The 13,352-nt window shown below is 52.5% G+C and overlaps 2 protein-coding genes across 2 annotated transcripts in view; both read right to left on the minus strand.

Annotated features, from left to right (window-relative positions):
- The window catches only part of USP7 (ubiquitin specific peptidase 7), a 55,721-nt gene extending 44,137 nt beyond the window's left edge, over nt 1-11,584 (minus strand). Inside the window, exon 1 of the mRNA XM_082432489.1 lies at nt 11,228-11,584. Coding sequence (XP_082288615.1) covers nt 11,228-11,309 — 82 coding nt within the window. The 5' untranslated portion in view covers nt 11,310-11,584. The remainder of the gene's footprint in view (nt 1-11,227) is intronic.
- The window catches only part of CARHSP1 (calcium regulated heat stable protein 1), a 268,272-nt gene that overhangs the window by 77,326 nt on the left and 177,594 nt on the right, over nt 1-13,352 (minus strand). The window lies entirely within an intron of this gene.

Consider the following 13,352-nt stretch of genomic DNA (forward strand, 5'->3'; position numbering starts at 1 on the left):
CAATACGGAGGCCACGAGCCACAGGTGGCTACGGAGCCCCTGAAATAGCGCTAGTGAGACGTAGGACCTGAGGGTTTACTTAATTCTACTTAAATCACTTCAAGCCCCCAGAGACATGGTTTCTTGACCTGTGGAGTAGGGCGCAGAATAGTCGCTTTCTGCTCTAAAACAAAATTATGTGACCAAGAGCCCTCTGATAACATACCCAAAATGAAACCAGTATTTTAAGAACAAAAGGCCTTAAAAAGTACAGGACTTTTAACTTCATCAAAATAGAAATTTCAAATAATAGCCTCTGATTCCCAAGGAAATACTGGCTATAACAGAAAACTTCCAGATTTGTAGTACTAATTTTCCCCCTTCCCCATAGCCCTCAAGGTAATTAATGACCAACTTGAGAATAATTCTGAAGACTTTTGACAGCTCCCACGGACCATGCCTGTAACATCACAATCCCCACGACCTGGGCATCCTGCAGGAGCCCACAACCATCACAGCCACCACCAGGACCGCCTGTCCTTACCGTGCATGGCAGTGTGTGAATCTGTGTGGCTGGCCGCCGCACATCTTGAAGCTGAACTAGTCACCTCTACGGATCATTTGCTTTCTGGGTCGTCCCCCCTACCAGGATGCCCAAGAGTTACCTCGTTTATTTGCATCTTCTCCAGACACCCCAAATCCACTGGCTTGAAGGTCTCAATTTCACCAACTCAGCAATGAATGCATTAGCAGTTTGTTAAAGTTGTGTGTATGTATCTATCTCATGTTTTAAAACTCACTGTCAGGGAAAGAGGCCCAGAAGGAAGATATTCTGCATGTGCCACAGAAACACCACCACGCAACTAGCTGGAAGTCAGTGAAGCGAGGAGACTGGCTGGCCTCTTAGGACCTCATTTCTTTCAACCCCTGCCCAGCTGAGGAATCCCAGGCTCTGGCACCTCCGACCCTGTTTTCCTTCCACCTTGTGAAAGCTGCTGTCTTAAGAAAGAAACAGATGATTTAGGTGACAGGGAGGAGAGGAATGCAGCTGGTCAGGACTTCAAGATACAGCAGGGGTACAGGCAGGTTGGTGCCATCTGTGTGGCTTGGAGGAGCCTCAGTTTGCTCATGTGCAGATGCAGGGTCATGGGGGTGAGGTGACAGGAGGACCTGAGTGGACAAGGTGCCTTGAGGTCTGACCCTGTAGCTCCACAGAACTTGGGCCTCTGAAATGCAGTACGCTTTCGCCCTGAGCCCTGGCAGATGAGGCTGGAGCCTTCTCAAGTTTAAATCTCTCCACATGCCCAGAGCCCTGAATGGTTTGCTTTAGGGATGATTCATTTCAGCTTAGGATCGCATTACTGAATACCTGATTCTCAAAGAAGGGAGGCATCTACCTTTAAAAACACATCTATGTTGCTTCTGCCACCATATTGCACTTGCTGAAGGATAAGGTGGCCCCGGCTGGTTTCGGCAGTGAGCTACTTTCTATATTCAAAGCATGTGGTGAACACCACACAACTGCAGCTGCGCCACTTTGGGTGGTGAGATAGGAAAACGCGGGAGAAGGCAGCGGCTTAAATTAAAAAGCAATAGCAACGTCTTCACGACAAATAGTGTCTACTGACTATGATGAGACGCAAATTTCTGTGAAGCCACATGGCTTGGGTTCAGATCCCACTGCTGCCACCAACCCTGGGTAGGTTATTTAACTTGCTCAGCGCCTTGTTTCCCTCAGCTATAAAATGGGGACGCTGCTGCATCTACTTCAGAGTTGTGGTAAGGAGCCAATGAGTTGATACAGACACAGCCCTCATGTCCAGGGGCCTGGCCCAGGGAGGGGTAGCTGCCAAGCTCTCCCAGCCTCTATGCAGCTCTCTAAGGTTCAAGGCCAGTTTACTGGACACCCACCTACTGCTTCTTACCCACCTTCTTGGATCCTTATTAGTTTCGTTGGCTGCTGAACAAATTACCACAAACTTACTGGCTTAAACACCACACACTTATTCTTTTATAGTTTTGGAGGTCACAAGTCCAAAATGGGCCTCACTGGGCTAAAATCAATGTGTCAGCAGGGCTGGCTCCTTTTGGAGGTTCGAGGGCAGAATCTGTTTCCTGGCCTTTTCCAGCTTCATCTTCAATGCCAGCAATGGCCTTCTCACATCACGCCACTCCAACCTCCCTCTTTCATGGGTTCAGGACCCTGTGATCACACTGGGTCCACCCGGATAACACTGCATAATCTCCCCGTCTAGGGATCCTGGACTTAATCACGCCTGCCCAGTCCCCTGCCAGGTAAGTAACACAGTCACGGCTTCCAAGGGGTCAGGACAGACATCTCTGTGGACCACTACTCTGGGAACCACAGATCCTCTCGCTCTAGATCCCAAGCCCATGATGCTGTTCTACACCTCCTGCCTCTGAGCACACCACCCCTCCCTCTCTTCAAACTTAGCTGTGTCCCCTCCTCTGTGAAGCCTCCGATGACCCACCCTTTTCCCACCGTAGGTCAGTACCCCCGCCCCATCACAGCCCTCCCTGGCACATGTTTACCAAGAGCCTTCACTCAAGTGCTGGGGGCAGCCAGCCCTGTACCTGCCAGTCGGGAGGGTTTGCATAAATGTCTATCTCGTGAGCAAAAGCCCTGCACCAGGCTCTGCGAGTGCACAGCAAGTACAGCTCTGCTGCCACGAGGGTACAGTGGAGTCAGAAGCAAGCCATGAGGCCTGGTGCTCGGGGACATCCAGACGAGAAAGCAGGGGGCGGGGGTGGCAAAGCCCAAGGTGCCTGCGCAGAGCCTGCGAGCAGGTGCCCTCCGCGGACCTCACCGAAACAGAGCAAGCGGGGAGACTTTGCAGCAACCTGACTTCCTGCAACACCCTAGCCTGGGCCAGTGGGTGCGCTGTCAAACTGGAGTGTGGTGTCACGTGTCCCATGGGACCCCATTACAGTTTGTAAGAGTTTAGGGTTAGCTGGTTAACTGCAACCCAAGTCAATAGGACCCAGAACCCATTTCTTTCAACGAAACATAATTTAGATGTTGGTTTATAGGATAGAGTTGGAGCTGTTTATGGATACATTTTGGAGAACTGCTGGAAGATGGCTCCCAATCTCAGGGGTATACCTCCGCAGCACTGGACTCACTTGCATATTAGTAAAACGAACATCGAAATGACTTGAATCAACATTCTCTATGAGGAGCAGGGATGCCATCCATCCAAGCAGGAAGCGAGATTATTTACTTTAAAAACTAGTGTGCAAATAAGCTTTTAATACGGGGAATTGCTATTTCACACAAAACTGTTCAGTGATAATACGGGGGAATTGCTATTTCACACAGAACTGTTCAGTTACCATGGTGGAATGACAAAGTTACAAGTGCAATAGCACGTTCCCTTATATTAATGGCCTATACACGCTTGCAATGAACACGTACAGTTTCTGCAAATCCTCCCCGCCTGTTTGTTCTAAGCAATAACTGTTGAAATGTGACTTTAATAACAACCTGGGGCTTGCACTGTGTATGTGTATTTTATTTCATTTCTTAAACAATTTGTTTACACTGCGTGTCTACAAAATACAGAAAGAAACTGTCCACAACAGACTGGAAATTATTAAAAAAAAAAAACAAAAACTGGTTCTTCACCACAAATAACCGAAGAAAGCCTGCTCTGTAGCGTTTGCCCAGGAACTATTTATTCACTCATTTTAATTTAGCTTTTCCAGGACACACTGTATCTTTCCAACATCCAATGTGACACTAATGCTACCAGAAACACCCTCTAGCTAAGGATCCAGCCAGACTGTCTCGGTGAACTCTGGCCACTAACACTGTCTGCCCTGTCGAACGTGTGCTGTACCTGCTTGTCCAATGTGGTGGCCACTGGCCACGGGTGGCGACTCAATACTTGAAACGTGGCTAGTCAGTTAAGGAAGGTGATTGCCACCATGTGGCCGGTGGCTACCTTACTGCACACTGCAGGGTAAACCCTCAGCATCCTCCTACCCCACGTCTTCTCCTCTGCCCCCATAAGAAAATGAGTTGGCATTCTCAAGCAATCCAGGTCTCAGTAGGAAAACAGACTCAGTTTGTTCTCATGGGTAGCAGCAGGAGACCTGGAGTGCTTTAGGGGAGGGAGGAGTCCTCTGGCTAGCACAGGCAGGATATCACACAGGTCAGAAGCCGCCCCTTGGCCACCACTGGGAGCGGGGTTAGGGTTAGAGCTCAGCAACCTCACTCCACCAGCTACTTCTGTGGACTTTGTGCAGGTCAGGCATTCCAGCCCCTATCTGTTCTCCCTCTTGTCCTTACAAGCTAAAGACAGAAGAGGAAAAGGCTGAGACTCTTGGGGGAGTATTCTTCCGTGCTCATCTATGATGGTTATAAAACAGCAATAGGGATTGAGGAATGTTTTTAACCAATTCACACACACTTTGTTTGACTGAATAATTTCTCCTCCTAGCTGACATAAACTACCAACTCTAAGAATCAAGCACTTCAAGATTACCTACCCATCAACTATACTTCAAAAAGAAAGAAAAAAAAAATGACCTGCCCTACATTATTTACGAGGAGGAGCTGGACTCTCTAACCACGCGAACAGGCTAAGGAGCATTACATGTCCTCACTTGAAAACAGCAATAGCACAGGGTCAATTCAGGGCCTTGAAATGTAATTTATTCCCCAAAGTAATACTGATGAAATGCACTTGCAACTCCAGGTGAGTAAGTTTAGTTTTCTCAGCCTATACCCTAGAGAAAAGCCCCCTCAACTCTTTCTGAAAGTACCATGGCGGGGAGGGGGGGGGGGGCGGGCAGGAGGGAGCCAAGAAGTCAGATCACTACCCAGACACTGGTGGCCACACCCTGGGTATGATCACACTCTGCATTACAGGTCACCCCAACGATCTCATACAGCCCCTTTCCAAAGCAGAGGCCAGCTCAACAACTTATTGCAAGAGCCAGACCTTCCTCTGGTCAATATTCTGGGGGCTGGTACCTCGTACAGGACACTGTCCTCCCAGTATCAGGATGTCAGGGAAACCAATTAGTCACTAGCATGGAATCAGAACCCAGGGAGGGCCTGGGTTTCGAATATTCTATGCCAGGCAGGAAAATCACGTGGAACTGTTGTGGTCACAGAAGGGAACCTCCTTCTCTTTATCTTGCAGATTCTCAAATGACCCAGAAAGAAGGGAGGACCACCACCTTGAGACTCTGATACAGCCCTCACTCACATTGGTTAAGATAAACCCCAGGTCGATCAGATGACTTGGGCTCCTTGGAAGGACACCTGGGCATCTCTGAGAATATTAACCGCTGTGCCCGCACAACAGTGGTCCCAGCCGAGCTGGTGACAAGGCAGCACGTGCTCAGCCCAGCGAGGGCCCAGCCGCACAGTCAACGAGCCCTCCTGTCTCGTCACCCCCTGGAGCGCTCTGCGCTCTGCTCTGCCCAACAGCGAAGACAGTGACACTACTCCCCAAGGCGTGCCCCCCGGAGGCCCCTCCCCCCCCCCACTCCCTGGCTCTTGCTAGCCCACACTAGTGTCATCATTAAGTTCTGGAAGCATTCACTCTAGTCCAGGTCGGTGTATTTCCCTACACAACAAACTTTCTAATTACCTCCATGTCCAACTTCCAAGTTTAAATCACCAACGCTCAGAAGAAGGCCTGCTTCTATTCAAGAGAATTTCAACACATCTGACTTCTCATTAGCCGAGCCATGTGTTAAGTTACTACCAAAGTGGCATAACTTGACTTTCTTGCCTACGCAAGACACTTAAAAATCCTGCTTCCTCCAACTTGCCTAAGTCCAAATTAGTTCAGAACAAGAAGTTTCTGAAGCAGGTGACATTTTAACATTTAACCGTCACAGTACATGTCAAGAAATACCTGGTTACAACTCGGTCCCCAGAGTAAAATTCCTTTGCCTTCGAAATCAAGCAGAAGTACCCAGGCTACATACTACTCATGCAAAAAACCAGAAACAATAACAAATTTTAAAATACTCAATAGAAAACTTCAGTAAGGTCCATCAATACCCTTGTCTGGAAAAGGAGCTTTTCCTTGCAAAAGGATCAAAAATGCCACTTGAAGCAACTTACGTTAAAGGCAATAAAACTGAATTAGCAGCTATCAAAGCAATATTGGTTTATGGCTTTGGCATTCTCTTTCACACACCACCCTGCCAGCCAGCCATCTCCTGCACTACTGTTTTGCCTTAAAATTGCTGTTTCCTGAATGAGTGTCTCCCACAAACACATTTAACAAAGAAGGAACATAAGGTGGGTATCTTCAGCACAAACAGTCCAGCGGTGAGGAAGATGAGTACACAAGAGCAACCCCACAAGTAGCTCATGGGGCAAGACATGGCTCTTATGCAAGGCAAGTGGCTAAGACCACCAGAAAAGTTTAGGGAAAAGGTGGCATCTGAATCACTTTCCTGGGGTCTCTTGTCCTGTCTGCATCCAAGGAGAAGCAGACACTACCTGTGCAAGTACAGGGCCCAAAAGCCAGAGTTGCACCCCATGCAGTGCAAGTGTGTGTGCACCCAGAGCCTGAAGCACAAAGCAGGCTGACTGAGGCTCCTGATGGCAGAGGCCGGGCTGTGCGACTACCCGTCTACCTGCATGAGGAAGGCAGCACACCTGAGTCCTTCTAATAAGCAGGGCAGTGAAAAGACAGCTGTGTGGGGTCCAGGAAGAGTGGAAGCAGAGACCAGTAAGAAGGCTATTGCAAAGTTCCAGCATGAGGCCACAGGGGCCGCCTCGTTTAGGGTGGTGGATGGAAAACCAAAAGGGCTTTTGGTAACAGGATGTGGGATTTAGAGACAACAATTCAGGGCCGACTCCCTAAGTCTGGAGGTTCGTGTGACCTGGCTTCCCTGCTCCAACCTGATTGGCAACCTCATCAAATCCATTACTAGATGCTCTAAGCCTAGTGCAAGAGCAAGAATACTCTCATCACGAAGGCCGCTGAGCGGACCAGGCTTCGGCAGCAGTGTCACAACGCACCAAATCCACTAGCCACTCCTCTATCATCCACTACATTTTTCTTAAAATATTACACCGTTAACCTTATATATCTATATAGGCACATCAAGCCTAGGATTTCATAAACAATGCTGCTTAGACTGAGGCTGGTCAGTTTTCTTCCTAATCCATGTCAGGATATAATTACCATAGAACCACGAAAGTCAACTTGCCCCACCTGTGTGCGCCATGCTTGATTAACCTGTGCCCATCCCTGCCTCAGGTGCAACCCTTTTACCATCACAACACCATGAGTGAACACTGATGTTCCTATCTCTGTGCCCTGCACTTCACACATGCTTTGTGCTTCCACCCTCACAACAACCTTGCAGGATACGACAGACCTTTTCAAGGATGCAGAAACTGAGGCACTGAGAGCTTAAGCAACGTGCATGAGGTCACACAACAATTAAACGGCTAAGTCCATGTTCAGACTCAGGCCTGGCGCTAAGCCTGTACTCTCTCACCACACTGCCCCACCATGAGTTAACTCAGTGGCTTCTTTCCTCCCTTCCACAAAACTGATACCCCCACCCCACCCCAAAAAAAACAAGATGAAGGTATACACTTTTTTGCAATACGTGCTGTTAACAATCTTTTGTTTACAGATAATCAAAATCAGCAGCCTGGAAGAATCAGGAGGGTGGATGCCTTTGGAAAGTAACTTCCAGTCCCATCAAAACCTGACAGGCTCACATCAGTCAGATGTTTCTAGGTTTGGCTTAATTTCTTCTATGTGTCTCTATCTTTTCTGGGTTCTCCAAGTTGATGCTCACTTTGTAGAGTTCTTTTACCAACCAAAGCTAATGTAAGAGGAAAATCAATATTCTCATATTATTTAATTTTTGTCTTGTTACGGCGCGATTTGAAAAGCAAACATGTTTTAGATATAATAAAATGCCCAAGTGTAGTTTATTTGGGTACACGTGTACAAGAGAACTCACTTTCCACTCCCAAACCTGCTTTAGCAGAAAAGTAACTTGAAACTCCATCTACCCACACAAGTTGGAAAGAAAAAGAAATCCACCACTGCTGCCCCCCAAACAAAAACCACAGAAGTCAGTGATCAATTCTTTTCAGAAACTGCAAACGACTCACTGATTTGCTCCCAGCTTGGTGTCCTGACAGCAGTGGTCTGAGTGTTGTACAAAAGTCAACCAAAACTGTCTGTGCCCATGAGTGTCAAAGATTACACTCTGAAACATAGACTGCTCACACGGGCAGCAGAGCCACACCAGGGCACAAACATCAAGGTACTGACATTTGTGCCAGCCCGCCTATGCAGAAGCCAGGCCTTGGGAAAACTTCCTGGTGATTCGGAGGGGGCGTAACAGACCAGATTATCACCTCTCAAGCACCCGAGAGGGCAGAGGCCACCGCAGGTCCCTCCTGCAGCCCCTCGGCCTGCACTGCCTCTGAGTTAGAGAGTGAATAAACTGTGGAGCACATTCATTCCTGGCCAGGCCGACAAAGGCCACCACCTCCATGGTGCTATTTGCCTCCCAACCTGAAAACCTGTAGGGGCCTCACAGGAAGGAAACATGTGGTCTCAACCCCACTGAACTGCCACCATACCCCACGCCCCCCCCATCTTTTCCCTCTCTGCCCTTCACCCTTCATAACTTTCCTAACGGCTCAAAACAAGACATTTTTAAAATAACTAATCCTGAGCACTGTTATTCTCCAGCAGATGTGCAAGGGCTGCGCAGGGATCAGTCAAAAGCAAATGTGACCCCTATAAAGCAGAGCAGGAGCGCAAACTAACACCGGACCTGCTGGTAGGAAAAAACCGCCAACCAAACCAGTCTCCCCGGCTCCTTCGAAACTGCCCTGCCCAGGAGGGGCGAGCAAATGCTCCTCATCCACAAAGCTTCCCTTCCTCGAGCTCATCAGAGGGAGCCCTGACAGCTTCCAGCTGCTGAGTGAGTCTACAGGAACCAAGGCAAAAAACCAAGCAGGTGCGAGTCTCTCACGGAGCCTGGCAGACGAAGCCAAGCAGAGCTGATGGTCACTAAATCCCACCCTTCTCGCTTTTTAATAGGAAGGATTTTCACACTTTCTGGTCCTAAACTACAAGGTATAAACCTAACGCCACATTTTAGGAGTGGGAAGGCTAAAAGGCTGAAAGAGACTGCCTAAGACATAGGCAGCTTTTTAAACTGCACACCTGCGGCTGTTCACAGGGTGCTGACGACCAGAACCCCTACAAAGACAAGGTACCCTCTGGATAATGAATCGGAGGCCCACTCAAAAGAAGACTGAAGTTTACGGAATCAGCAATAATAAACTACAACCTTTGCCATCCAGTTTGAGACACCAGTAAATTTGCAGATTAATGATTTTACGGGAGACTTTTCCAATGAAAACTTGGATATGAGAACAAAACTCCTTGAGAAAAAAAACGTAGTCTTGAAAGCATGCATGACTTCTGAAAACTCTTCCTCCACTCAACACTCTCTAGTCTTATAGAAAAGCCCTTGAAATTTGTGGACATGACTATTTCCCCAGAGACCCAGTTCTGTACCAGAAATACACTATGCAGTGGGGTCCACGCTGATCAGCTCTCACCTGTGTTCAAAACGCTTAAAAAGTGCTGAGACAACATAAATGGGACACAGATATGCTAGCACTAGTGGATTTTTGTCTTGATTGGGGGATAACTTGAAAAGGAAACTGAAAAGCAATCCCTTTTTACAAGGCATTAAAAGGAATATACATAATTCTCTCCGCAATGTATTCCTTCAGCTAATTGTTTAATGACACGTGACAAAAACTCTACCAAGTTATTGCCTTTCTGGGGCCAAGTGGGGCCTGGTCCTTGGCATGGACTGGGTTCTCCTGTCCCCCATTACTGGCCACTTAAGTACCAGCGGGAAGTGCTTTCCGCAGGCATCTCCACCACTTCACCTTTTGCCATCTTGCAGGCCATTTTCTTCAGAGCACATCCAACTGTTGGCAGTACGTTACTCACAGGGGAGTACCAGTCATGGTAAGAGTTCCCACCAACCAGGGGGCAGCACCCCACATGTGCAGCCACCCCACAGGACAAATGCTGCTTCACCTGAGCTTCCTTAGCACCCCCATTCACTTCCACACCCCAAGATCTCTGGCTAAAAGCAAAACAAGAACAGAACATTCAATGCCCCGTTCATTCAGGGGCACTCTTTTGACTCCTGCCTGTCCGTCCCCCTCGAAATAGGTAAGGACTCTCTTTTAAGACTCCTTAGACTTTGCCCTTTTCAGTACTTGGGGCCACGAGAAATAAAAGATGCCTTCCAACCACCAAGTCCGCTTGAGGTACGTAAGCCCAAGACCCTTCCGCGTCCAGCGCCTCTGCAGCAAACCTCTATTACCATGCCCTTGTATCTCAAAGCAGTTTTACCCTGGAAAACTGCTGGCACATGGGCAGAAAATTAAGTTATCTCTGGAATCAGGGTGGATTTAGAGATAGGATGTCGTGGGGGTGGGGTGAGGGCGGCGGCGGCTTTCACGTAGTTTCAAACACACACCTGGCCGGAGGCTGACTGCACCGTACACAGCCAAACTTCCCGAAATACAGCTAACTCAGAAACGAAGAGCGCCTGACTCCGAACTCTGGGCCCGTCCAAAGGCTGAGAACATCTGCGCCCCTTGCAGGTGTTTCCAAATGAAGCCCGACGCCAGCAAGTGCTGTTATGGAGCGATCTGGGGGTCCGCTTCGAAGCCCCAATGGGCTCTGCCGGGGAGCGTGCGGGAGCAGGTGCGGGCGAGCCCCGAGCCCAAGGAGGTCTCCGGTTCCCCGACTTTACCGGCTAGAGCCAGGCCCCCGCGACGCCCCAACGGGGAGACGGTCCCCGGAGCCCGGCTCCCCAACCGGGCGCGCAGCGGCCGCCAGCAGTCCGCAAACGCCCGCGTCCCTCCGCGGCCGGAGCGCTCTAATTTACAACTCCAGGCTCCGGGCGCTTTGTGCCGGCGAGGCCGCCCGGGTCCCGCGGGCCGGACAATGCGCCGGGCGAGGGGCCACCGGCCGCCCCCCGCCCGCGGGCCCGGCATGACTGTGCAGCCTCGCCCGGCCCGGGCCGGCCGGATCGGGCCGGCCAGGCCGAGGCCCGCGGCCGCCCGGGGCCTCCCGGGGCCTGGTTAAAGATGGCGAGCCCCTCGCGTGGCTCCCGCGGCTCCCCCCGGCCACAATGGAAGGCGCCCCCCGGCCCCGCCGCGGCCGCCCCCGGGCCTCACCTTCCATCTCCATGTCCTCGGGCTCGCTCAGCTGCTGCTCGCCCGCTTTCTGCTGCTGCTGCTGCTGCTGCTGGTGGTTCATGTCGGCCGCGGCCTGGGCCTCGCCTGCGGCCGGGGGCCGGGGCTGCGGGCCCGGCGGGCGGGCGGCGGCGGCGAGCCGGGGCGGCGGCGGCGGCGGCGGCGGCGGGGCGGCCTCCTCCTCCTCCTCCCGCGCGTCGTCGGCGGCGGCGGCCCCGGGGCGGCCCGCGGCGGGCGGCGGCGGCAGGGAGACGCGCACGTACTTGCTCGCGATTCGCCCAATCTCGGCGCCGAGGCGGGCGGGCGGCCGGCGGGCCGGGCCGGGCGGCCTCGTCGCTCGCTGCGGCCGCCGCCGCCGCCGCCGCCGCCGCGGGGCCCGCCTCCCGCCGCCGGGGCCGGGGCTGCGGGGCCGCGGGCCGGCCGGGGGCGGAGGGCGGCCGGGCGGGGGCCGCGGAGTCAGCCCCGCCTCGGGCCGGGCGCGGCGGGCGGGAGGCCTGGCCGGCCGCGGCGGGCCTGCGGGGCCTGGGGCTGACGGGAGCGGTGGCGGCGCGGGCGGGCGACGGGCCGGCCGCGCTCCAGGCGCTACGGCCTCCGCCTCCTCGGCGTCGTCGTCGGGGCTCCGGCAGCGGACGCGGCGCCCGGCGGCTCGGCTCGGCTCGCTCTCAAAATGGCGGCGGCGTGAAATGTCACATCCGCATGGGGGGCCCGAGAGCGAGCGAGCTAGCGAGGAGAGCGGGCGGGCGGCGCAGGGAGCGGGCGGGCAGGCGCCGAGCCGGAGGGCGGAGCGGGAGCGGGAGGGCGGAGCGGGGAGGCGGAGCAGGGAGCGCCCCGCCCGCCGCCGCCGCCGCCTCCTGGGTCCGCCCGCCCGCCCGCCTGCGGCCCGCAGCGCCGCGCCCCCAGTGCCCCTCGCCCGGCCCGCCTCGGCCTCTCGCCGGGTGCCCGCCCGGAGCCTCGCGGCCGGGCCCGGGGGCGCTCCGATGTGGGCGACTGGGTGCCCCAGCCCTAGGGGGCGAGTGGCCCGGCAAATGCCCCATCCCGGGCATTTGGTCACCCAGAAAGCCCCTGAGGCCGTCGTGGGTAGGGGCAGAAACCCTGCCCGCAGACGGGTGATCTCGAGCCGGTAGCTGATATCGCCCGTGGACTCCGGAGAAGAGGGCCCGGATCGGAGCGAGCGGCCACCGCGGATCAGCACTTGCTGGCACTGTTATTTACCCCCTTTAATAGATCTGTACTTTATTCACCCAGTACCTCGCGTACGAGAACTTCTTTTCTCACTATAGCCCAAACCAGAAACCAGGTTTTGGTCCCTCAAAACCAACCCAAATAGCTCTTCCTTTGGCATTAATTTATCCCCTTCATATCAGCCCAGTCTGGGTAAGATCCTTCACCCAGGGCCTCCCTCATTCCCGATCCTTGAGAGACCGGTGATTGGGGTCTCAACTTTTTGATGAGAACCAAGGCAATGCGGATAAAAAAGAGAATGGAAGAAAAGGATACACATCTCTACATATGTGCACCTCTAAGTGACCGTCTCAAGGGAGAATATAATTTTGCCCCCAAATGACCAAGAAATTGTGATTCCTGTCCCACTTTCTATCTCCCTATCTCCTGTCCCTGCATTTTTCTCCAGTTTTCTCCACTTTATTCGCTGTCCGTCTCCCCGCCCAGAAAAGAATGTTTTGTGGACTGTGGTATCCCAAATGCCTGGGACATAGCAAGTAATCAATACATATTTGTTGAATGAATGTATGATTCAAATGTGACTAGATTCCGCTCCCTTCTGCCCCCCCCCCCAGCATTTCATACACTTAAATGTTTCCCACCAGTGAATTTCTTGCTGGACCAAAGCAGTGAGCAGACAAGAGGGAAGGAGCTACTTCACCAGGAATCAATCCCAGCCCCTGGGTCACCCCCAGATTCTGAAGAGGTGTTGTTATTCACACAGATTCTCACAAATGCTAATGAACAGTTCTCAGATGCAAAGGAATCCTTCTCTCCAGCTCTCTAGAGACTTGGGGGAGGGCAGAAAGGACTGCTCTGGCAGAGGAAGGGGTGGCAGGGAGTGATAAAGGTGTCTATCGGGTTCCACACTGGCCAACCTTATCTT

This window comes from Balaenoptera physalus (genome assembly GCF_965194825.1).
Source record: "Balaenoptera physalus genome assembly, chromosome: 16".
In the NCBI taxonomy this organism is placed as follows: Eukaryota; Metazoa; Chordata; class Mammalia; order Artiodactyla; family Balaenopteridae; genus Balaenoptera; species Balaenoptera physalus.